The sequence below is a fragment of the Oryzias latipes genome, chromosome 11 (assembly GCF_053564925.1).
Source record: "Oryzias latipes strain Hd-rR chromosome 11, Olatipes_Hd-rR_3.1".
NCBI classification, from domain to species: Eukaryota; Metazoa; Chordata; class Actinopteri; order Beloniformes; family Adrianichthyidae; genus Oryzias; species Oryzias latipes.
In genome coordinates, this window is record NC_136247.1 from 14,902,479 (window position 1) to 14,928,051 (window position 25,573).

General features: G+C 39.6%; 2 protein-coding genes across 8 annotated transcripts; one reads left to right on the plus strand and one right to left on the minus strand.

The window, feature by feature from the left end:
* Positions 1 to 921: 921 nt before the first annotated feature.
* On the minus strand, positions 922 to 12,649 carry LOC101158708 (uncharacterized). 5 transcript variants are annotated; one of them, XM_078955355.1, is made up of 11 exons: positions 12,603 to 12,649; positions 10,561 to 10,688; positions 10,360 to 10,469; positions 8,578 to 8,733; positions 8,009 to 8,137; positions 7,602 to 7,722; positions 7,263 to 7,438; positions 5,785 to 7,126; positions 4,876 to 5,013; positions 4,427 to 4,564; positions 922 to 4,131 (listed from the first exon to the last, which is right to left on the minus strand). In XM_078955355.1, exons 3-11 carry the CDS (start codon positions 10,426 to 10,428, stop codon positions 3,698 to 3,700), a joined length of 2,703 nt encoding a protein of 900 aa, XP_078811481.1. In that variant the 5' UTR covers positions 10,429 to 10,469; positions 10,561 to 10,688; positions 12,603 to 12,649; the 3' UTR covers positions 922 to 3,697. The 5 variants fall into 5 exon arrangements, with proteins under 5 accessions (XP_078811481.1, XP_004074087.2, XP_020562809.2 ...); XM_004074039.5 differs by lacking the exon at positions 12,603 to 12,649 and adding an exon at positions 12,333 to 12,430; XM_020707150.3 differs by lacking the exon at positions 12,603 to 12,649 and adding an exon at positions 12,227 to 12,360.
* Positions 12,650 to 12,661: 12 nt separating this feature from the next.
* On the plus strand, positions 12,662 to 23,366 carry necap1 (NECAP endocytosis associated 1). 3 transcript variants are annotated; one of them, XM_004073883.5, is made up of 8 exons: positions 12,662 to 12,818; positions 17,079 to 17,179; positions 17,286 to 17,390; positions 17,465 to 17,546; positions 17,759 to 17,867; positions 20,478 to 20,625; positions 21,250 to 21,346; positions 22,573 to 23,366. In XM_004073883.5, exons 1-8 carry the CDS (start codon positions 12,724 to 12,726, stop codon positions 22,625 to 22,627), a joined length of 792 nt encoding a protein of 263 aa, XP_004073931.1. In that variant the 5' UTR covers positions 12,662 to 12,723; the 3' UTR covers positions 22,628 to 23,366. The 3 variants fall into 3 exon arrangements, with proteins under 3 accessions (XP_004073931.1, XP_078811483.1, XP_078811484.1); XM_078955358.1 differs by having other exon boundaries at positions 12,814 to 12,942; XM_078955357.1 differs by lacking the exon at positions 20,478 to 20,625 and having other exon boundaries at positions 12,687 to 12,818.
* The last annotated feature ends 2,207 nt before the right edge of the window (positions 23,367 to 25,573 follow it).

A 25,573-nucleotide genomic window follows, 5' to 3' on the forward strand; every position in this document is an offset into this window, starting at 1 on the left:
TTTTTTAAATCTTGTCAAATGGTCAATTTAAATGTTTCCATTTAAAATAGTTATCAATCACAACCTGCAGAAGCGCAGTGAGTCATAAACACTATTAGGACATGGGGATCTCGAGACAGACTAGATAAAGTTTTATCGTCACGGTTTGCTTCCAAACAAAGGAAAGAGCACAACGCTCAGAATAAAGATGTAAAAAAATCGACCTTTGATCATAATAAACCTCAAATGCGTCTTTGTCCCCACTGTAGAGTTTCCGGGCCTCAACTGAGGCCTTTGTGCTTACAAAACTTTAATCATTAAAATGGAGTGTGATCGGCAGGAAAAATCATCAAGTGCTCATAACCGCAATTATTTGGACACGGGATTGCTCCAAATAAAAAGCTTATGGTTTAGATAACGCGATCTGCTTTTGGCCGTGTGGAAAAATAAATATATAAAAAGGGGGCAACACGAGGACTCAGCTCACCAAGGTGTCCTAATGTAACTAATACATGCTGAGCCAAACTGTCAGACTCCCCATCTGCCCCACCATATCCGTTTTTAGACTCTAAGCTGCTCTCTGGCAGATCCGGCTCAACTATATATCCTGTATTTGCCTACTTAATGAATACATTTCTCCTCAACCAATTTTATAATGGCCTCCGCTCACAATGCACTGCTAAATTAAATTGAGGGCCGTACTATATCAGGAAACTGTAGTCTTGCGCATTTTTACAAAATATTAATGAAACAGAATTTTTTAAACAATCAAAAAAAAAAAAGGTGCAAAAAATTCCAAAACTTTAACAGAAAGTTTTAACAGCATAACCCAAATTGGCTTTGATATGAAACATGGCAGATGAGAAATTATAAGTCATTTTTGAATATTTATGGCCCTCTAGTGGTGACTGTGTGTATGACACTAGAAAAACAGGCAGAAAAAAACATTATCATAATTTTAATGTTTAACTGTACTGAACGCTTTCACAGAATACAACACAGCCTCAAACTGAAATATACAGCAAAAGACCCATTTAGTAGAAAATTAACCTGAAAAATTATAGTAATGTGGACTTAATCTTGAGTAAAACACCTTGGAACTGAACGTCTGTGTCTTCTCGTCCCTTCAGCAGGACTTTAAACAGAAATCCTCCCTGCTGTTTCACTCCAAAATCAGTTTGCAGGAATGCAGCATTGTAGTCGGTCACATGAAAATCACTGAAAGGCAGATACACGATTACAGGAGCAGCTCGGACCGCATGCACAAGCTGTCTTCAAGTTTGAATTCAGCCAACAGTGAGGCTCATTTTCCACTGATGGAGGGGAAAACACACACAAACGCACAATGAGTTTAGAACTAGAACCAATCACGCGTTCTCCAGAAACCTCTGCCTTTTTGAAAGGCCTCTGCTACATCGAAAAGCCAACAATAAATAGATCATTGTAACACTCTGATATACATACTTTAAGGTTTTATCTGTTTTCATTATTTACAAAACATCAGCACAATATATACTGAATGTGTACTGCATACACACTCACACAGACACACACAAGTCTAACACTCATGGAAAAATTTCAAATAGACGTATTTTTGAAACACTTATATGCATTTTGTTGGTCTGTGCGATTGTCCAGAAAAATGGTTATTCAGTAATAGGATTTGTTCATGAGTGTTTAAAACTTTATTGTTTGACCATTTAAAGCCCCACTTCGATGAAAATGGTGTTTTTGGTGTTTTTAACATGTTCTTGTGGCCTTTTTTGAATGATGGAGGACATAAATAAGGTGGATTTAGCTCAAAATTACATTTCGGGCTTCTAGTTAAACCATTTTGAATCAGAAACAGAAAAAATACTGTATAAATAAAAAGTGTATTTGTGATGTCGAAACAACAAAAACAACAATGGGTGGGCAACAAGCTCCCTGCTCTGCTCCATTCTGATGGATCTACTTGTAGACGATTAAATCCTTTGCTTTTCTCATCTGAGCTGCAATTTGGCTCTAAACTGTACGACTGGATAGCTGTTTTGCTCGCCATTTCTGCTGCCCGAGAAATGTTCGGTTGTGGGTGTGAGGGGCTGTAAGGTAGTAAGAGAGCATGTAAACAAAGAGCTCTCAACAACAGGTATGGTAAGGGGCACGGGGTTGCTCAAGGTCAACGGTACCGCCCACAACCCAGAGTTGAATTTTGTATGAACAGCTGGTCTGCGGCAATTATGTCCTATAAAAAAACGAAAACGTTTTTTTTTTTTACCTAGGTTAAAAACGGCAAAATCCTAATTAAAAGAAAACTGTGAACGCTTTGAAAAAAAGGTCAAAAGATGATTGGGGTGGGTCTTCAAGTATTTTCATTTATATTTTAATGTAAATTAAATTATTTTACACTCCATAGGTAAACAATCTTTAAGCCGTCACCATGGAAACGGGAGGTTTTATCTGAACTCCAATTGCTTTCTTCTGCTGCATTCACACCGGATGCCACGTGTGTCTGGGGCGTCGAGTTTCAATGTTAAGTCAATGTGCACACGCGATCTGAGGTTCTGCACATCGGGCGCACAACCAATCAGGGACGCGTGACATTTTCAGCGACTCGATCATAGGGTAGAAAAATAAATCCAATATGGCTGTTGGATGAGAGGATTTCCATCCTGAATTCCCATCCATTTTCTTAACCCGTTGGGACACCAGGGCTACCGAAGGATGTCCCAGTTACTGTCCCGGTTAGTGAACAGGTCGCGGCCTGTCCAGGGTGTATACCAGGGTGCCCAACAGAAACAGTAACTGTGTCCGGCGACGTAGCATGATGAACGAGCAGAAGAGGAGGATCGAGCGAGCGGCGCTGTTGGAGCCTGAGCAGCGGTACTCGCTATGCTGGCCCGCAAGCAGTTGGCTGTCCGGCAGACAGAGCGTGTGCCGTCATAGCAGCCGCAATTGTTCCAGCTCCATGGGCTTATGATGCTTCTTATCAAGACAATAATGACGGCTTATTTTTCCCCCCAGCAGGTTAATGCTCAAACTGGGCCACAGCCAGACGGAAGTAACGTTTCAAACAGCCAAAAACCAAGGCGCAGCTCCTGCTGCAGGAGTGAAGAGCACCAGGAGAGACTCTGAAGGATCTGGTGAACCCAGATACAGCAACGTGCATGCCGGCACCTCCGTAGGGCTCTCCAAAACATAAAGCCCTGAGCTACTCGCTCAACATCATCCATGTTCTCCATAATGTGGCAACAAATGAAGTCCAGAAAAACCTTGGTGGTTGTTCTGCGTCAAAAGAGAGGTGGCAGACGAGTCTGGTGTGAAAGCAGCATAACTGGCCTTTGATTACCTTACACCTTTAGGCCTTTTTCTACAACATTTTTGCAAAGATAGCATCCTCACAGATAAGAAAGCAAACATTTACGGTGTAACTCGTAGGATTAACACAAAACGTTCAGATTTCTGATGGAAGAAGAGCTCGTTTCCACAGTGGTGGAGTAGGAAAGGGTGGCTGCCAAGAAAAAACAGAAGTAAAGAGTCGCACCAACCACCCCCAGGAAGAAAACGATTTTCAGTCCAATTATCTGAACACCACTGGAAATGGATCTATTGATGGTGGATCGAACTAAAAGTCTGGATTGAAAAATCTTTTATTGCTTTCTTCCAAAATGTGCTTTTTTTTCCTGTGAATGAAGTGACTTGCTGTTAGTGTGGTGAAGGCGCCGCGCGTGATGACATGTCAGAACAAAAATGGATTGTTGTTCTTGTTGGTTGTGGTGGAACCGCAGAGGTGAGGCACACCTGCCAGGTGGTTTCCTCCGAGCAAAGCCGTCCCAGACTGCACCATTCCTTCTGTGGTCCCTCTCACAGACCCAAGCTGCACCTTCGCTGCTTCAGGAACCCCCCAAGCTGTGGACTGAGACCCCCCCAAAATATATGGTGGGGGCGGAAATGTGGGCGGTTCACCCGCAGCTCTAAAAGAGGTGCGCACTGCACCATATGGAGCGGGTGTGAGATTGGAGCCAAATGGGTTGTGGCAAGGGGTGGAGCTTTCAGGAAAAGCTGACGGAACCATAAGACCAGATGAGCTGTCTGTGGAAGTGCCTGGGAAAACAGGAGGAGGGACAGGAGCTCGAAGGGAGGAGGGGAGGGAGCAAGGGATGGGGGCAGAGCCTGAAGTAATCCAGTACAGAGAAGATGCACCAATGGCAGAGCAGAGAGGGCGAGAGCATTGAAAGGGTTAATGAACTCCAACCTGTATGCACAGTACCTTCACAGATGGTCACTGAATCTCATCCACACACAACTGAAACAACAACACAGCACTGGGGGAGTGTGAACGTGTTTGTGGAGGGGGTCAATAAACTCTTCCACACAAATCGACTGATCTGCCGTCTCGTTTGGTGGACTAAAGTCAGAGCGAGCCAAAGGTGATCCCACTTAAAGTCAAGCTCCTTTCTGTCCTTACCCATGGCTTGTGTTGGGGGGCCAGGCATGTCTGTTAGGGGGTGTGGTCTGGGTTTGGAGGAAAACAGATCATCCAAATCAACCAGCGACGCCCCCACCGGGCCCAGGAAGGACACGGCCTTTCTGGTCATCTCCTTCCCTGTAATGAAATAAAGGTCCAACTCTACTCTAAAAGGTGTTTTCTTTTGGGAGGGGGGGCACAGGCCAGAGGGGAAGAGAGAAAGCAAAGCGGAGGAGAGGGTTAATTGATTAAGACGGTTAGCTGCCTGAAGACTGAAGAGGATGGATGTGAAATGCAGCAGAGATGAAGAGAAAAGTTTGGTTTTATGCATTAAGGCTTTGATTAGAAACAGGTTCACAGTTTAGCCGCTAAACCTCAGACGATTTGAGCAAAGCTTTGAGGGATGCATGATGATGAACAGAAAAAAAGCTGAGTTGGATGAGACTTACCTGTAGGGTCATTGCTTGGGGAGCCCCAGGGGTCGCTGGATTTAGATGCCACATCTCCAAAGGGGTCATCAGACGGGGAGGACTCTGATGGAGGAGCAGGAGCTCCCCACGCATCATCTGCAGCAACGGGGGCAGACCCTAAGGAGGAACAAGCACAGACAGAAAATAAAGATCCTGCAACCCTTTATTTGGATCTGAACTTCTGTGAATTTCTTTTATGCTTTATATTTTATTAAGGTAAATGACTCTTCTGAGCAAAAATAACTTATTTCCCATTAGACAAAGAAATCGGAATGATCTCAAAGACCTTTGGACAGGTATTTTGTGGTCTAAATACAACAATTAAACACAGCAGTGAAGGTATGATGGTGTGGTGCTCTGCAGCTTTAATGCCTGAGTGACTGGTTATAATTTTAGGACTCGTGCCTTTTCTGAAAGAAAATGCCTTTCATTGGTTCATGGTTTTATCTAGGATGCTCTACTCAAAATCTGGACCTGACATTCATGACCATAAAAATTCATAATAGAACATGCCTCTGAATAAAGACAGTTATGTGAAGAAGAAAGGAACTAAATTTATCCACAGACATGAGAAACAATCACCAACAGTTATTACAAACACTGAATTCAAATCATTTCTGACTACGATGTAAAATAATTAAACATCCAGTTCTGTTTGGAGGCAAATGCTTTTTACATGGACAGTTTTAGAAAACTCTTTTCTCTCAATAAAAAAATAAAAGAATATTATCAAAATGTCAAAAGTTGCTTAAAATGTACATCATGAGATGAAAGTTCATTCATTTTTTTATCATTTAATCACACATGGGTCAAATGAAGATCAAGTCAAATTCACAAACTAAGCCAATTATTCTGAGTATGTAGGAAGTATTTATTAATGTTTCTCACCAGGGGCACCCCATGGGTCATTTTCTGGTTTAGATGCATCTCCAAATGGGTCAGAATCCTTAACAGGTGAAGAAGCTCCTTCTCCCCAGGGATCTTTCCCATGTGTTTGAGTTGGAGCAGAGGGTGCCAACCAAGTGTCTGTGGTAACTTGTGGTGACCCCTCCACTGGGGCTCCGAAGGGATCTGAGGTCTTCCCTTGTGGTGGACTGGATGGCACTGTAAATTGATCTTCCATAGATGGTGATGATTGCATGGCAAACGGGTCCTCCTTTATGGATTTAAAAGGCTCAGAGAAAGGATCCTCTTTAGGGGGTGATGTTGGTGTAGAGAAAGGGTCTACTTCAATGGCTTTTGTTGGAGATGACAATAGATCTTTGAACTGTGCTTTGGGAGCAACAAAGGAGTCGTCTTTAGGAGTAAGTTCTTGTGTAGGAGATGTTGTTGGAGCTGTGAAAGGATCGTCCTTGGGAGTGCCAAACGGGTCATCATAATTTGGTGTTTTAAGGGGAACGTCTTTTTGAGTAGTAATTGGATCACTGGGTGAAGTTTTGAAGGGATCATCCTTGGGGGCGCTGAAGGGATCGTCCTTGGGGGCGCTGAAGGGATCGTCCTTGGGGGCGCTGAAGGGATCGTCCTTGGGGGCGCTGAAGGGATCGTCCTTGGGGGCGTTGAAGGGATCGTCCTTGGGGGCGCTGAAGGGATCGTCCTTGGGGGCGTTGAAGGGATCGTCCTTGGGGGCGTTGAAGGGATCGTCCTTGGGGGCGTTGAAGGGATCGTCCTTGGGGGCGTTGAAGGGATCGTCCTTGGGGGCGTTGAAGGGATCGTCCTTGGGGGCGTTGAAGGGATCGTCCTTGGGGGCGTTGAAGGGATCGTCCTTGGGGGCGTTGAAGGGATCGTCCTTGGGGGCGTTGAAGGGATCGTCCTTGGGGGCGTTGAAGGGATCGTCCTTGGGGGCGTTGAAGGGATCGTCCTTGGGGGCGTTGAAGGGATCATTGTTAGAAGACGTGAAGGGATCAGGTTTATCTTTTTTTGCACCAAAATGATCTTCTCCATTCTTTGGGGCACTAAAGGGATCAGGTTCAACTTTCTGCGCTACAAATGGATCTTCTCCATTCTTTGGTGCGGCAAATGGATCTTCATCGGTTTTTGCTGCCTCTGCAAATGGATCTCTCGTTTTGGCTGCACCTGACCACGGATCGCTGCTGGTTTCTTTAGGGGCTCCCCATGGGTCTTTATTCACTACTTCCTCTTCCTCTGATTTGTCTCCTCCCCAAGCACTTCCCTTTGAGTCTGCAGTTTTGCCTGCATCTTCCCATTGCAACTCCTCTTCGCTCATCTTTGCCTAAAAACACAAGAAGTACAAACAGTTGACTACAAATCCATCTATTAATTGAACTGGAGCTTTAAGATTGACATGAAGATCAAATCTGTGTGTGCTCATGCTATTCAGTAAAAGTGCTTGCACTTAAGATCCTTACTCTCCTCTCTGCTTCTTTCTTCTCAGCCTCAAGTCGAAGGCGCTCCTCTTTGCGGGCAGCGAAGGAAGCGGTTAGATCAGCTACGGAAGGTATATTGTCTAGAGACGGAAGGCCTGTAGAACCAGGATCGTAGCGTGGCTTGTAAGTAGGATCCTTAAGGGGTTCTGCTGATGAGGCTAGGCAGAATAAATAAATAAATAAATTCATAGATATCACATATCATATTCTATAGCTATAAGCACAGTTTTCAATTGAAATTCCAACAGTACTCTTCAAATACAGAGATTTGACTGCAGCAGTCATCCACAGACCTAAATAAATAAAGACAAAAAGTCTTACCAGCAGCACTTTTTGATGTCTTTTCTCTGGTCTTTAGGGCAAAGTCTCTTTCTTCCTTCAGTTTATCATCATCCTCCATTAGAACTAGTACAACCTTGGCCTTCTCTCTTACATTAGCACCCTGAAATAAACATTTCTACTTTAACCTCAAAACAGTTCAGGTGGTACAACCAAATATCTCGTCATCAAATCAATTCTAAAACAACAAAAACTAATGTCACATCAGAGAAAAGAGTCACTAAAACAATACAAATAAGGCCCAAACTTTGGCCCTTAGGAGGCATAAGTAAAGTTAAAAGGACCAAAATGATGTTAATGTTTCAATATAAATAATTAATGCCCTAATAAAGCAGCATGAAATTCTGTAAGTGGAACCTAAAAGAATTTTCTCACAAAACAAGTGTCACCTGATCTTTGCCATCCTTTTCAACAAAGCGGTACTCTGTGAGAGCCTTCACAATGTAAATGTTGTCTTTCATTTTCAGGAGCACACGTTCATCCCCAGTTTTCAACAGGTACTCAAGTAACGTCAAAGACTGTAAAAAAGAAAACAGAAAACAAAAAAAAAGAATAAAAAAGATAGACCAGTAAAATAGACAATAGAAAAGTGGATGACATCTACTTTCAATCTCACAGAAATTTTTCTTTTAGTGTTTCTTACGAAAAGAGATTTTTGAAATCTTTGAGAAGTTTGAGAGCAGTTTTGGTGTTTTCTGTTTTGGGGCATTATGAATACCAAAACTATGGTTTGTCCATGTTTTTCCAGCATTAGATTTCTTTCTTTGATTTTCAATTAACAAGTATTCATTTTAATTGTACCAGTTTGACTTTCATATAATGGTATCTGCTTATTCTAGTTGCTTTCACAATGAGCAGAGCTGCCACACAAGTGATTTTGCACTACAGAAGAACCCTAGCGTTTAGGTTTATTATCAAAGACAATGAATAAAAAAAAAATCAAAACACTGTCCCCCACCTTGTGTATGTGCCTCCAGTTCTTGTCATCTTTAAGCCGCTTCCAAAGCATAGTCATGATCTCGTTGCAGGCCACCACATTATAAGTGAGATCAGAGATGTCTGCCATCTGAGAGCTGGATGGACCCCATGGATCATTGGAAGTAGCTTCTCTCACCTGCAGGAGATGCAGGAAATGGGGGCTCACTCTCACTCTGAAGGGTATCATTTAACCCTTGTGTGGTGTTCATATTGTTGTTACTCAGCCAGTGTTCGTGGGTCTGGTGGACCCGTTGCATGTTGTGGTTTTTAATGCCTCACAATCAAACACTTTGATGTTAAAATACTCGACAGATGTTTACCTCATCCAATTACAATCAGTATATTTGGTTGATATTTGCCCTTAACCTTTGTTAGATCACATTCATAACTCATTATCTAAAACGTGATAAAGAAAATCAATTAATATCAATATATGAGTGGAAACAAATTTTCAAGTGAAGCAAGGGGTTTTCAAAACTACTGACATTTATTTATTTGAACACAGAAACTGAACCCATTCAGCTGCACAACACAAGCTGAACACATAGAGTAAACCTATTAGTCAAGACAACACATCAGCCCCATTGAACACATGGCCTTCTAGCCACTAGCCTATACAACACATGGTCCTGGCTGCTGACGGCCTGGTCCTGTGGCTGGGTGCTGATGGCTTCGTTTTGGAACTGGCTGATGCTCAATCTGAATGGTAAATTGTAAATGGCGTATACTTATATAGTGCCTTTCTTCCTACAAGGACAAAACACTTTACAGTCACAGACCCATTCACCCAGTGACACACACATTCACTCACACATTCAGACACTGGTGGCGGCTACGCTGCCAAACACAGGCGCCCGCCTACCACCAGAGGCAAGGTGGGGTTCAGTGTCTTGCCCAAGGACACTTCGACTCATGGGCGTGCAAGGCGGGAATCGAACCTGCAATATTACTATTGTAGTAATACTACAATATTACTCTGAATTTTCAGAAATGTGATCCTCTAATTCTGAAACCTCCTCTTCTGAATCGTCTCCCACTACATCATCATCAAAAACGTCACTCTCTTCTAAAATCAATTCCAGGGCCCTCTGCGCAGAAAGTCTTTTGGCCATTTTGATCAGTTGTGATAAGAAACCACACTGGCAAAGCTATATTTATAGTGTCCCGCCTCCAATTTGTAGCTGATAAAGAGCGAGATATTAAAGATTCCCGTAAGAAAGTCAAATGGTCAAATGTGCGGGAGAACGAGAGCAAACAGAGTTGATGCTTGAATTATTCTAACAATGTTGCAACCATGTGCGGGAACCGCAGGTGCAGAAACAGAACTCACATTTACAGTGAATCTTTCTCTCTCTGCCACTCTCTCTCTCTCTTTCTCAGTGGTCACACACACACACATACACACCTACACACACCCACACACACATAGCAGGCCCAGACAGGTGGAGGACAGAGTGTAGGTACATAAAACATCAATTTCCACACTTCTATTAGCCCGGGTCCAGTGGACCCGAACATCTTATATGTAATAGAAATGTGTTGGGGGGGTATACGGTGTGTGGTCATTAAAAATGTATTCTGATATATGTTCTTCACAGAAAATGAGCCAAGGCCAGTGAGTCTGAGTTTAAAAAATTAATTAATTGTATCATTTTTCTTTTGATAAAAAATGAAAACGGGTCCCACAGACCCGAACACCACATAAGGGTTAAAGAAGGATAGATCTTTCTGCAAACAGCTGCAAGAATGTACCAATACCCACCTTAACCTCAGCCTCAGAGTAATTCTGGACCAAGTTCTTCAGCTGTCGGCGGAGCATGGAGGAAGTCATGATGTCAAGAAGGGGGAAATGGGGAATTAAACCACCACAATCTGACCAAGAAAGAAGAAGAGCAATGAATTAAGACGTGCATCTCAGATAGTTAGAAATATCACACAAAATATTAACACAAAAAAAACATACCTTCAAATTAAAACTGCCTTTGTTCAGGAATAATTAGATTTCAGAGAGCATTCATCTGCTCCTCTTCTTCCCGTCTGCATTAGGTTTTATCCAAATGCCAGGAGCAGTTGACACTCCTCTATATAGTCCTAGAATTAATGGCAGAACATATCAACTGTGTGGGAAGAAAATGCCCAGCTGATATTTAAAGAAAAGGCTTTAGTAATTATGATATACAAATATATAAAATTCAAGAAATAAGTCATATTACAATCTGTATTCAAATCAGCTGCTGTGTCCAATAAACCCTGAATTTTCCATTCTATGGCATCACTTAAGTGTCAAATTATTTTAAACCTATTTTTGCTGAAAACACTTGCAGTGTGCATGTGAGCACAATTTTATCTAGAGAAAAACAACAAAAAGCAAACAAAGACACTGCTGGTTTAAATCCAATAAACTGTGAAAGATTTATAAGAGACAAAAGGATTGAAATTAAAAAAATATGCACAAGTACAAATATTTACTGGGACTTTAGAACTGTAAGAACTTAACTGTTGAAAAAAATACAGGTCTATTTAATACTTTTTTTCAGTACATTTAGACAGTAAACTGTAAGCGCACTATAATATAGTTATGATTAATCAGAAATCGTCACATGGTTGTTAAATGGGAAACTGTTCCAAAATATAAACACATTTATTTCAGAATAACTATTAAAGACTTTGGGATCATAAGTCATGCAAATTCATCAGTTTTAACAAACATGAAACATGAAAACCAAAACCTGAGGATAATGTTTAATGTTAAATCTCTTAGTTTATGTTCACAGTTAGGCCTTCAAATGTTTAAATTAGGTGTAAAAACATAGAAATAAAAAAACAGTTATAATTTGAGAGTCAAGAATGTACATAGACAATAGAAAAAAAAGATTGTTGAAGTGCAAAATGTTGTAATATCGACTCATTTTAAAATCCATAGCCATATATTTTTTAATAAATTGGATAAAATATGTTATGAATCATCTAGAGAAGCAGCACCATCATAGTTTGTCTTTTTTTTATAATTATCTTTGTTTGTTTTTCTTTGACCATGACACAAAGATGATTTCATCTGTTATAATAAACATTAAATGCTGATAATTTGGGGATTATTAAGAAGAGAAAGTAGAATATAGATCATGCGTCTTTCTGCCATTGTTAGACACTTATATTCACACAAGAATGCATTACTTGCTTTTCTGAATCTGGTAATATTTAAACACATATATAGGGGGGAAAAACAGAACAGCAGAGGGACTGTACAAAACATGAAGTTAAAATCAGGAACACCTAATCATCACTGCGTGGCTGCAAAGCTGAACAATAACACTTGAAGGTATCAGATGATAAGCATTTTTGCCTGCGATTATAACAAAAACATAACTGAAGGGCTAAGCTAGCAGCTAGCTGATGAGCATTCTGGAGTCCAAGCTAAAAGACAGACAGAGACGTAGAGAAAGCTAAATGCGAACCACAGTAACTGTATGCCGTCGAGCAGAAAACTATCGCGTCGATTTGAAGTCAGAGACCGTCTTTCAGCACCACGGAGAGCGACAGAAGACGGGTAGCTCTACTAGCTGCTGGCTAACGGCCAAGACAGGCTGTCAAGTCATCAAGAATTGGCCTAATAGCTAAATATGACTAACCAAACAAAGTAGTATTATTCAAGGAACGTGGCGTGTTATTAACAGAAATTCCATGAAGCGCTTTTAAATGGAGAAAGTACGTATTAAGAGCTAAAACAACACGAACCGAGGGTTGCTTTGCAGGAATCTTCGAGGACACGACGCAGGGCAGCTGTTTCCGCTTCCGCAAATTTCAGCACCTGCTAGACCACGCCCCTTAAAAAATAAAATTCTTAAATATGAAACATAAAATTTTGTTTTAAACCTCTAATGGAAATATTAGTCAACTGGGAAAAAATGCGTTTTAAAATGATTTTTATTACATTTTTGTCTCCCCCCCCCCCCCCCTTGTTTTTTTTCTTTTCTTGTTTATGCTTATGTTTTGCGAGGTACATACAGTTTCTTCTTCTTCTTTTTTAAAATTTTCACCGCCGTCTGGTGGTTTGGACGCAGTGAACCCAAACTGCATCGTCGTCAGAGATGACTTACGACCATCTATCAGTGACAGTTGGTGCAAGATGGCGGCCGAGGGGGAGTACGAGTCGATCCTGTGCGTGAAACCAGATGTCAACGTTTACCGCATTCCACCTCGAGCTTCGAACCGTGCGTACAGGTAAGGAGACACTTGTGGCTTCTAACGGAACCGAGCAAGGTGCGTCGAGAGGGCTCGGTTCGGGTGACGTTTTACATTGGGAAGAGTGACTCTGCAGTTGTAGTTGTTCATGAGCCCAATAAAGGTTTGTTGGGATGTCGGGAGTTCGGGGACACAGATCATTGTTGGACCTGTGTGTGTTTAGGCTGCATTGCTGTCACAGTTCTTAACGCGTCGGGTTTTGCTAGATCATCATCATCGCTGTCTTCTGACATGTGTTAGCATTTTTTGTTTTCTTTTTTTAAACATTTTAATTTATGTTTACTTAACCTGGATTATGAGTTCCAAAATTCAATGTTTTCTATCTGCCTTTATTTTGTATAAAACACTGCATGGCCGGAATCTCTTTGTGGGTGGTCAGTGGGCAGATTTAGATTGATGGGCCCCTTGTACCCACCTTGTACTAAAACTCACAGCCCAAACTACCCACACTAGGGTTGAGCGATGTCCCTTAAATTGGCAGTTGACGATGTTTGCAGGAAACCATCAGGATGGTCGATGATATCGTCGGGGGGTTATTTTTAATTTTTTGTTATTATATAATTATTATAAGTTATTTTACTTATTACCTTCTTTTATTTTATTTCCTAAGTTATAAATAATGATTCATCCGTGATGATCCAGTATAAACTGAGGGAAGTGACTTTAACAAGCAAAATAACAAACAAAATAGAAAAGAAGTAGTCTGCTCCTGCACTTGATTAGTCAAGTGGACCAGTGTACTGAACGACCGTGTCTCTGAGTAGAGAAGCCGGACTTTGTGTTTGAGGGGAAGGGAGGAGGCTTTGTTACGTGTGCGCGTAACAAATACAAATAAATAAATGTATATACATACACATATAAAACTACTAAAAAGAGAAAATGAATGATTAACATTTAAAATAAATTCATGAAATTCAACTAAAAGCTAGATTAAAAAGGAAGGTCTTAAGCCTTTCTTTACAAACCCTGTACAATCTCTGCGGCCCTGCGGCATGCTGGGAGGCTGTTCCAGAGGTGAGGTCCGTAGTAACTGAATGAGGCCTCGCTGTATGTTTTAGTTCTAACTTTTGGGATAACCAAAAGGTTTGTATCAGAGGATCTCAGGGTCTGCAAGCGCTCATACTTCAAAATCATATCAGATAAATATGAAGGCCCGAGACCATGAAAACATTTATAAACCAATGAAAGAACTTTAAAATCAATCCTGAAGCGCACAGGGAGCCAATGCAGCGATTTTAAAATCTTTGTAATGTGTCCCCCTTCCCCTGGTCCTTGTCAACATGCGAGCTGCTGAAGTTTGCAGAAGTTTGCAGAAGTTGCATCCTGAGGTCTTTGTGTTTGTTCGGGAGAAGAACATAGTGATAGGCAGTTGTTGTCGCTCTTTTTCAATGGGTTTTAGAGAAACTCGAAATTGAAAGAGAATTTGCAAGTATGTAATGTAAATTTGGCAAGCTGTTTTACGTACGTGTACATATTAAACTGCAACGTTATTGATGCACAGGTAGAGAAGAAGCGGAGTGACTTTTTAGCCAATCAGAATGCAGAACACAATGCACGATGCAAATCCGTGAAGTAGCGAAACCGTGAAAAGTAAACCGTGTCATAGCAAGGGATCACTGTATTGATTAAAAAGTAGTGGGCCTAAAATTGAACCTTGGGGGACCCCACAGTTGATGTCAAAGACCTTTGAGGAGCATGTATCCATACTTACGTAAAACCTTGGATCTGTGAGATAGGAGTAAATCTACTTTAGTATGGTACCAGAGATGCCCAAACCTCTTAGCCTGTTGAGTAAAATACTGTGATCTACTGTGTCGAATACAGCACTGAGATCCAGTAATACCAGGACTGAAAGTTTCTGAGAGTCCAGATTACATCTAATATAATTTACTATTTTAACAAGGGCTCATTTGCATGAGCATCACTATCTTTATCAACATGTAGGTCAAAATCACCAGTTATTAAAACTCTACTGTATTTGGAGTGTGTGAATGATAAAAATTCAGAAAATTCTTGAAGAAAACAGGAGGGAGGCTGTGGTGGTCTGTAAACAGTAACACATAAAATAGACGGGCTGTTAAAAGAAAATGCATGATGCTCAAACGAGGAGTAGCTATTTAGCATGTTTCTTTAGGTTGCAAAGTGCCACCACCTTTTTTATCTCCCCTGATAGAATATAAAAAGTTAAAATTTAATGGGGAAGCTTCAGTGAGAACAACAGGAGCATCAGTACCCAGCCAGGTCTCAGTTAAAAAAAGGCAATCTATGTTGTTATCTAAAATGAGCTCATTCACAATAAAACATTTGTTTAAAAGGGAGTGAATATTTAAAACGGCAAACTTTAAGGCCGTGTGTGAGTGCAGATGGATTGATTCATCTTTTTTGTCCGGTAATGTGTGAATGTGATGGAGATATCTAACTGTGGAGTTGGTGGATCTGAGCTGGGGGTGCTTGTGAGATCTGCTTGTTATGTGAACTGGGATGTGTTGTGTGATAACTGTGGTTTTAACTGAGGATGGTTGCCGGTGGTCCAGTCAGCCAGTGAGCAGTTTAGCAGAGCAGAGTGTGATTTCAATGTTCATGGATAGAAGTTGAGATCCTGTTTGGTTTGGGTGGATGCCGTCTGGTTTAAAGAGATTTGGTCTATTGAAGAAGGTGGTGAAATTATCAACATATGGAATATTATTAGATATGCAGTGTCCTTTATGTCAGATGTGAAGTTATCGTAGACGGCTGAATTTAATGTCTCCAAACCGGGGAGATGGAAGCGGACCGGAGATGATGCGCTGTTTGTCCAGCTGCTTGATGGAGTGGATGAGAGTGATGAAGTCCTTCTTGAGGGTCTCAGATTGCTGAAACTTTAGGTCATTCACTCCTGCATGGACTATTATTGTGTGTGTGGAGGGGTGCGAAGGGAGAGCTGGTGGACAGAGTTGGTGATGTCGCAGACGAGGGCGCCTGGGTGGCAGAAGGTGCGGCTCCCGTTAACGCGGACATACCTGACCATTGAAATTCTCACAACAAAGGAGCCAGGGGGATCCCCACCGCCGCGAGTTCTGGCCGCCGAAGTGAACGGGCCCATCCCAGCAGGAGGACAAGCGGGAGTTGGCGTTACACCCAATGCGAGAGGCGAAGCAGCCGCTGAAGCAGGCGAGACACCAGGAATGATGACCCTTTGCATCTTTCTCTCTTTTATGGTGGTGTTACCAAACCAGCCTGTTGTTCCGCTGGTGAGGATGCTTTCTATAAGTCCCCTGTAGGCTTGGGTGAGGGTCCTGCGCTTGAGTCCGGCCTTCTTCAGCAGCCTGATGAAGTACAGCCTGTCTGTGATCTGCAGACCCAGAAACTGGTGGTAGTCGGTCCGCTCCACCACAGTCCCGTTGAAGAGTGCTAGACCACGCCCCTTTAATCATCCAACTCATTCTGAATTCTTTAAAAATGTTTCATATAAGTGACAGATTGCATGACATAATTATGGGTTTGACCTCCTTTTACTGCGGAAACTGAATGAATTTAATTTGATGGCTGTGTATAAATGTATAAATAGAAAGAATAAGCCTTTTTCTGCTGTTTGACTCAACGAGACTCGTGTGTTTCTTGTTAAAAAATCATTATAAAGTTACTGGTTTCTATTTAGACTGGGGGTCAGATGATCAAATGGAAGCTTTTTAAGTACTCACTCTGATGAAAGTAGTGTTTTTAGCGTGTTCTTTTGGCATTTTTCTGATGATGGAGGACATATGTAATAAAATAAAGACTCAAATTATGTTGCTGAGAAGATCTTTATTTAAATAATTGTGAATCAAGAGCAAACAAAAATAAGATTGTGGTTGTGATGTCGCAAATACATTGGGCAAACCATAAGCTCGGTACTCTGAGGTATCATCAACAGGACAGGAAAAGGGGCGGGGTTACTCCACACCAATGGGTCCGCCCACAACTCAGAGGCAGATTTCTGCTGCTACTCTGCTGAAACTATGTCCTAGAAAAAGTCACAGGTTTTTAATTTTGGCACAAAAAAAACGGCATAATCATATTGAAAATATTAATGGGAACACTGTTAGCAGTTGGTTTTGACAGAATTATCCAACCAATGTTTTCTGCTCATTATTTATGTATACGAGGATGAGGCCCTATGGTTAAAAACCCAATGAATCTTTTTGTGGCATTTTGGAAGAAACAAGTCCTAGTGAGATAAAAGTGTTTTACACCAATAAACTAGTTTTCTCATGTCTGCAGGGCAGCAGACTGGAAGCTGGACAGTCCGGACTGGTCTGGCCGCATGAGGATCACAGCCAAGGGCAAAGTGGCATTCATCAAGCTGGAGGACAAAGTCTCAGGTTTCATGTCTGCTGTTACTCCTATTTAATGTTACTTTTGTATCACATGCAGACTTTTGTGAGCTGAGCATTTTTTTTTTTAAGTATTTCTGGTCGGTTCTTGCAGGAGAGCTGTTTGCACAGGCTCCAGTGAATGAGTATCCCGGCATTGCAGTGGAAACGGTTAGCGACTCCAGCCGTTACTTTGTTCTGAGGATACAGGACGACAGTGGTGAGTTTTCAGGGTCAACGCTTGGTGGTTTGTAGGCGCCGGATCAGAGGTTTTTTTCCCTCTGTTGTGTCTAGGTCGCAGCGCTTTCATCGGAGTCGGCTTCGGAGACAGAGGAGACTCCTTTGACTTCAACGTGACCTTGCAGGATCACTTCAAGTAAGCAGGTTGTTTTTGAGGTGACTACAAATAAAAACAGACATAATTTTAGTCAGTGTTGCTGTTTACAATTACAGTAGGTATCTGGGGTCCTTAAAACTCACGACTTTTTTTGAAAGAAAGTTTGAGGGGTTTTGTTATGGAAAATGCTTATGTGTATTGTTTATTTCTGTATGTGTGCTGATAATGTGTGTTTTTTGACTTCTCTGCAGGTGGGTGAAACAAGAGATAGAAATCAGTAAAAATGCACATCTAGGAGATTCTGGACCCAAACTGGACTTGGGTTTTAAGGACGGACAGACCATCACTCTCAACATTGGAGTGAGAACACAAATGTTTTACTCAAACAGCGTTGAAGGTCGCTGTTGGTCACACATGTTTGTGTGACCACAAATAGTAACTAGTGTCAATAAGAAGTCATATTCTGTTACTTTTACATAAAAATATGAAGAAGAAAAAGTATAAAAGAAAAACCTTTGACTACAACCTCTAAGAGTCACCAATGACTTTTCCTATTTAAACTTTTTTAAATTTTTTATTTTGTTGTTGTTATTTTCAAATTGCGCTTATATTTTTTGGATTAAAAATATGAGCTACCACATGTTATAACCCTTGTGCTATCTTAGATGACTTGCATTGACGTGTTATTCCTACCATGACAAAGATGGATAAAGGTGGAAAGATTTCATGTAATCCATGGACACCAGTGAAGATCACAAATCATTGAAGAAAAAAGGTTTAACGCACTATCTAGTGGGTCTAGATGACCCAACTCCCAATGTTAAAGTGCCTAGGATAGCACAAGGGTTAAATGAGACTTCTCTGGATTTCGTTTTATACTGCAATCAGTTGTCCACCAGAGGGCGCTGTTCTTCATTCGGTTTAGCAGCAATGTTGTTTGCTACTATAATGGGTGTGTGCTGACCCTAATTGCACACAGTCCTTAATATTTGTTTTCTGACAACTATTTTAGACATTCATATATAAATTTTCATTGAATAAAAAATATGAGCTCTAAAAACACACTTTAAAGAGTTCAAGTTCAAAAATCATATTTATTAGGATTTATTTTCTGAATTTAAAAGCTGAAATTAGGTGTAGAAATTAACATTTTTGATTAAACCAAAAAAAGTAATATGTTGCAGCATTTTTGGCCTGAGAAGTTTTCATTCCTAGACTCAAATGCATTTTAATATGAAAGGATCTGTTGTCAGAAAAGAAAAAATATTGAATAGGGATGGATGGAAACTTATTAAGTAGGGTTGTGCCGATGGACGATACTATCGTCCATCGTGATGGGTGACTGATATCCCGATGGAGAGACACCATCGTGATGCCACTCCCCCGCCACGTTGCGAGTCGACACCATAAGCCGCGGTTACATGTACAAAATATCTTGATGGGATCAATGGACGGATTAGAATCCAACCGTGTACATGGGCCCAGAGAAATGTTTTCAGAATATAACAAACATGGGTCACACTTTCGGTCGGAATAAATCATTCACACATGCGCAGTAGGGTTTGAAAAACCGGAAGCGGATATAATTTCCGCCGAGCAGCTATTTTTTTCCCCAAACAATTGAATGTAAGAATTCAATACAAAACAATGTTAAACAGCGCCGAGCGGCTTTATACATTGACATGTCAGCTTAGTAATATACGAGACGATCTTCTAAACGTGCCTTTAATAATGTTACGGTTATTATGAAACACCTGTTCGCTCATCATTTGAATTTTAATCCGTGTGGTCAGTGCTTTTTCTGAACGGAACCGGAAAGAAGCCAGGATCATTAGCAGTATGCTAACAACATTAGCTTTGGGTGGTGCTGTAATCTGCATCCTGGCTGCACGTAAACATGTGGGAATAACGTCAGCCTTTATTTAGTCAGGACACGACTGGAAACACAAATCCACGTGATTGAACGGTTTCCAAGGACTGAGCGACATTTCTGCTTTGAAGCTCAAACCCCTGTGTGTCTGCTGACGATCCGAGCTGTGCTCAGACACACACTTTTAGACCCGGTTCTGAGTTCGGTAGCTCGTACCCCTAGAGCTGCGGGACGGATCGCAGTCTTAAATTTCCCACACATACCGCTCATGTAACAAAGCACCCCCTTCCCATCAAACACAAAGCTGTAAGTCCGCGCTCCGCCGGTCCACTTGACTAGTGAAGTGCGGGAGCGGACCACTTCTTTCTTGTCTATTTTGTTTGTTACTTTTTTTGTTAAAGTCACTTCCCTCAGTTTATATTGGATCATCGCGGATGAGTCATTAGTTGGAAAATAAAGTAATAAAGTAAAATAACGAATAGCAATTATGAGAACGAAAAATTTAAAAATACCCCCCCCCCCGACGATATCATCGTCCATCCCGATGGTTGACAGCAAACATCGTCAACGGCCAATTTAGGGGACATCGCCCAACCCTATTATTAAGCTATATTTTGGTGTTTATAGATGTCTTGAATTCAACAATCGTCATTTATTGATCAAATATTTCAATTAATAAGGAAAAATAAAATAATGGTAAAATTTGAAATATAAACAAAAAAACAGTATAATGTTCCACCAAAAATGTTTTCATAGGCATCACCTCTGATCATGGCTACTTCTGCCACAGTTTGGGGTATTTTATCTCTATATTTTATTTTATTCAATTGTTAAATTTATATCTTTTTGCCTTTAAACAAAACTGTGTGTCTTTTAGCTTCCAGAGTTTAGTGCCTAAAGATGATTGTTTAGTTAACATGTATTTATAGAGCAAAGTTCTGGGAGTAAATGTCATTTAGGAATGTTCTGAAAAAATATATATTTTTTGCTCTAAAAAATCTCACTGCTGTCAAAACTGCAAAAAATAAAGGCATTTAAATGTGAAACCAATATTTTTTTCTCACAATTGTAAAGGTTAGTTCATGTCTCATGTGTTCCAGCAAGGTAAAAAGAGGGATAAGCCCCGCCCCCAGATCTCGGGTGGGATGGGACTCCTCCCACCACCACCTGGAGGCAAGATAGCCCCTCCTCCTTCGTCAGGGACATGCAACCTCAACACAGTCCCACAGACTGGAGGCACAGAGACAGGTAGTCAAACCACCAGCAGCAGAACGAATGTCATTTCTCTGGTACATTCAAAAAGTGAAACTCTTGTTTTACATAAAACTACTTTATTTGTAGTTTTATGTTTTATTTTTTGTTTTATGAAAACCTCCAATTCTGTGTCTTAGAAAAGTAAAAATTCTACATCCTTACACAGAAAAGGATGTTTTTTTGTACAAATGTACAAACTAACAGCCTTCTTTTGCACAAATGACTGCATCAATGCGCCCTGGTATGGAGGCGGTCCGCCTGCTTTTCGTACCTTTAGGTGTGTGGGAAGGTGCCAAGTCACCATCTCCATACAGCAGCTTGACATGACGTGCTCTTTTTTGGTAGATAGATGCCCGATTGCTCAATGAGACATCACAAGTTTCCAACATTTTATTTTTTCACAATGAATTTCCAAAGACATTTTCCAACTGAATTTTAAGTTTTTATTACCTTTAAGCCACGAGAATCAGAACTAAATGGAATAAAGTATTTTTTCTGAAAAAAATATTGATTTCTTTTGGGGTTTTTTCTCCTGTTTATTGTGTGTGTGTGTGTGTGTGTGATTTATTTGGGCACACAGTAACGTTTGAATAAAGATTTCTTCCCTCCTTCTGTCAGAATGCCTGCTGGATCTGGACTGCAGTAACTCGAACACAATGGTTCAGTCCAACGCCAATGCAGATCTTCTCTGGGGAGACTTCTCAGCTCCTGCAAGGTTTGTCGTTTTTTTCTTGTAGTTTTTAATTTACGTGTTCAAAAATGCTGAACAAATCAGATTTTAACTGTGGAAGAGCTAAGTTTTAACCCACAAAGCCTCTTTGCATTTCTTTTTAGCATATAAGAAGTTAAAGTGTTCAAAACTAATCTGGATTGTTTCCTTCCTTGTAAATATTTTTCTATGAAAAAAATAAACTCTTTTATCATTGTTTAGCAGGTACATATTCCATATATATATATATATATATATATATATATATATATATATATATATATATATATTTCTTTTTATCGGATTTATTCGATTATTTTCAAATTGAATTTACGTTTCTAGCTGCCCTGCTAGATCTTTGTTTGTTTTAGATGTTTCTACTTTATTTTACTTCCTTTTTTATATATTCAAGAACAAATATTCTATAGCTTACAAATATTAACGTATACTTACGATAGAAATAACTTTTTTTCCGGTATGTAGCATTTACTGTGGATTTTGTTGTATGTGTTTAGATTATTTTAATTATTTTTAGTAACATCAATTTTTGCCTTTTCAAAAAAACAATATAATTCAGGAAATGTGCTTTCTGTGGATTTAAACTTTGTTTTACATTATTTTTAACTTTATTCAGCTTTGCATCTTCTATATGGCATTGTTTATGTTTGAACTTTTTAAATGTTTTGTTTCTCCGCTAACAAATTATTTCACAAATTCTTATTCATTCTGTCAACTATACTTTTTAAATGTTGTTGTTGTTTTAGCTTTTTTACACCTATTTCAGAAAATGAAACACAACAAGGTCCCTTTAGCTTTGAAGGACATTTGGCATATTTTACCTTCTTTAAAAGTTGTTAATCAAATAACATAAAATAATGTTAATAAACTATTTTAAACTTCTTTTAAGTTTTTTTTTTTTTTTACTTTTACCATATATTTTTGCATTTTTTTTCTATTAAAGTATAGTTTATCTATTGAGTTTTATTGCACTTATATCTATCAAGTGTACTGGTAGTTGCTTATTTTTAGCTATTTTTTTCAATTTCTAAATTATTATTATTATGTTTCATTTCGATGTATTAGAATACTTCGTATTGAAGCCACACTTGATTGTTATGGAACTTTTTACCGGTCATTTATTTTACTGAGCCTATACAAAAATATGTACAGTAAGAATATTTTTGAAGGAAATGCAGATTTTTGCAGATACTGATGACTGCTGGACTTCACAGCTCTGTTCCTGCTGCGGCCGAGCCTCAGAGCACCACAAACTGGATCCAGTTTTGATTGGCCCTGGCCGTGACCTGAACCCCACAGGTGCATCATGCTGAGATTGGACCCACATCCTGTTTGTAGCTCTCTCAAGTCCTCTTAAACAGAAAAGCAATGTGTTGAAGCTATCAAACATGAGCCATCTTCAACAAATGTTTAAGGGCTACGCGCGCTTTGTGTTTGTCTGAGCAGAGCTTTGTGTGTTCACACCATGCCACCACCTCTGCAGCCACGGTGGTGCTTCATGTGAAAACAGACGCCATTGTTTCATGCAGCCTGTTGCTGTGCTGTGAAAAAGGAAAAGCACTTTTCAAGCCAGAAATGTTGTTTACAATCATTTTTTTTATACAGGGTATGCTTTGTTGCATAAGAAAAGAAAAAGAAAAACTCATATAAATGTCTTTATTTTGCATAAAGCTTAAAGCATTCCTGAATAAGAAAGTTGAGCTGAATGTTGCATCTTATTTACTGAAAGAATTTTACTGAAAACTTTTAGATCTTTTCAGAGATTTTGAATGTTAATGTCAGTGAATGAATTCTTCACCTTTTTGCTGATTATATGAAATTATTCCATGTAATTTTGCTGTGATCAGATAACATGGACTGTGTTTATCTATTAGGTTTTAAGATGATTGACTGTTTTGCTTTAAAAAAGTATTTTGTCTCATTTCTCATTTAGCTTCGACTGTAAAGTCCAAGGACTAACAGCAAGAATAATTGACTGAAAAAGGCAATAAAACCTTCAGTGACTCCATCGAGTCTTTCCTCTTATTTTACTTTTAATGGTTTATTCTTTACCTTGTGTGTTGGATTTGCTAATAGACAATTTTTGTTTAAATATAGATAACTTGAAGTTATTTAGCTCTACTTAAATATAAAATGATGACAGTTTTTGTTTGTTTTTGTTCTCAATCCTGGAGAATCTAAGAGCAAATTTCTGTTGGCGTTTTAAAGTCATTTTCACAAGTTGTTTTTTTTTTCAGCAGCAGCCACATTTGACCCCATGGATTCTCCAAGGTTTTTGGGGAAAAAACAACAAAATTATTGTTTTTTTATGCACTCTCAGACTTGATAAACTAAAAATAAGCTGTGCTTATCTGAACTGTTGGTCCATCACATCCCTTCAAGAACTTTCATGTCAACTTTTAATGTCATGAAATACTAAACAAACAAAACAAAAAAAACCTTTAAATTATACATAAGTCGAGATTTATTTTTTTATATTTTAAAGGTAAGATTCATTTGAAAGGTGCTTATTCTTTATTTCCTTTTGTTTTTGTGTTTGTTTCACATTTTTGATTGCCAAATAGACTGTTTGCTGTTTTTTTATGTGAAATAATGATTTAATTTCACTAAAATAATATCTTAAGCAAAAGAAGAAGAAAGCGTTGGTTTCAGTTCAAGATTCAAGAACATATATTTGTCATTGTCAGTGAAACAACGAAAATACGTTTGGAACGTCAACAAAAGCCACTCAGTTAAATTCACCAAATAAATACCAAATAAAAATAAACAATTCAGTTTTGTTTAAGGGCTGTTAAGCTTTTCTGTCAAGGTTACATTTCATTTTTTTTTTCAAAATTACTTTATTATTAATATAAAAACTCAAAGTTTATATCTGTATGTCTTTTTCTTTTTCAAATCAAGCAATCAAACTTTATTCATAAAGCACTTTTCATATAAAAGAATAACACAAAGTGCTTTACATTAAAACAAAACAAAATAAATATTAAAGCCGCAAGCGGCGTTGTATGGCCCGCAGACGCAACCCGCCTTCCACGCCCAACTCTACGCACTACCGCGGCCCTCTCCGCCCTCACCGCCCACAAATTAAAAGCTAATCAAGGCTGGATTTGCTCATAATGCTAACTATGCTAACTATGCTAATGTGACTAAAAGTCCTAGCATAGCGATCAGCATAATCAACTCTCTCAGAAAAACACATTTCCTAAAATGCTAATTATGCTAACCATGCTAGCTATGCTAATGTGCCTAAATGAGCTAGCATTGCGATTAGCATCATCAACTGACTCAAAAAAACACATTTCCTAAAATGCTAATTATGCTAACTATGCTAGCTATGCTAATGTGGCTAAAAGTGCTAGCATAGCGATCAGCATCATCAACTGACTCAGAAAAACATATTACCTAAAATGCTAATTATGCTAACTATGCTAACTATGCTAATGTGGCTAAAAGTGCTAGCATAGCAATCAGCATCTTCAACTGACTCAGAAAAACACATTACCTAAAATGCTAATTATGCTAACTATGCTAGCTATGCTAACATAGCTAAAAGTGCTAGCATAGCGATCAGCATCATCAACTGACTCAAAAAAACACATTTCCTAAAATGCTAATTATGCTAACTATGCTAGCTATGCTAATGTGGCTAAAATTGCTAGCATAGCGATCAGCATCATCAACTGACTCAGAAAAACACATTCCTCCATTGGTGAGAGTTATATGTCATAAGTTGCTAAAAAGCCCACTTTTTCCAAAATGGCGGCTTTTCTGTTGATTTTATCTCCATAGCAACCATTTTATGTTTTGGTCCCCTCGGGAGGACGAACAGATTGACGTCAGTTTCGGACAAATCGGTAAAAGTAAACTTTTTGTCGTCCTTAGCAACAGTGGTTTTATGCTAACCACGCCCACATTCCTTATATGTCCATATCCAGTGTTTTTCAATGTATTCAGTTTCAGGCATGAATGCATGCATTCAATTTTCACTGTATTGTATTGAAATGCATGGGAGTTATAACAGTGCGCCACTTTGCTAGCTTGCCACGCGCACGCCGTTCAAAATCTACAACTTCTAATTCCAACATTTTTTACACAGTAGCTTGCCATTGATGCCCAAAAAGTTTTGAGACGATCGAAGAAAATTCCAACGACAAGTTTACGTTTGAATCTGGTGGTTAAGGTGTTTTTTATAGAAAATTCAAGATGGCCGCCTTT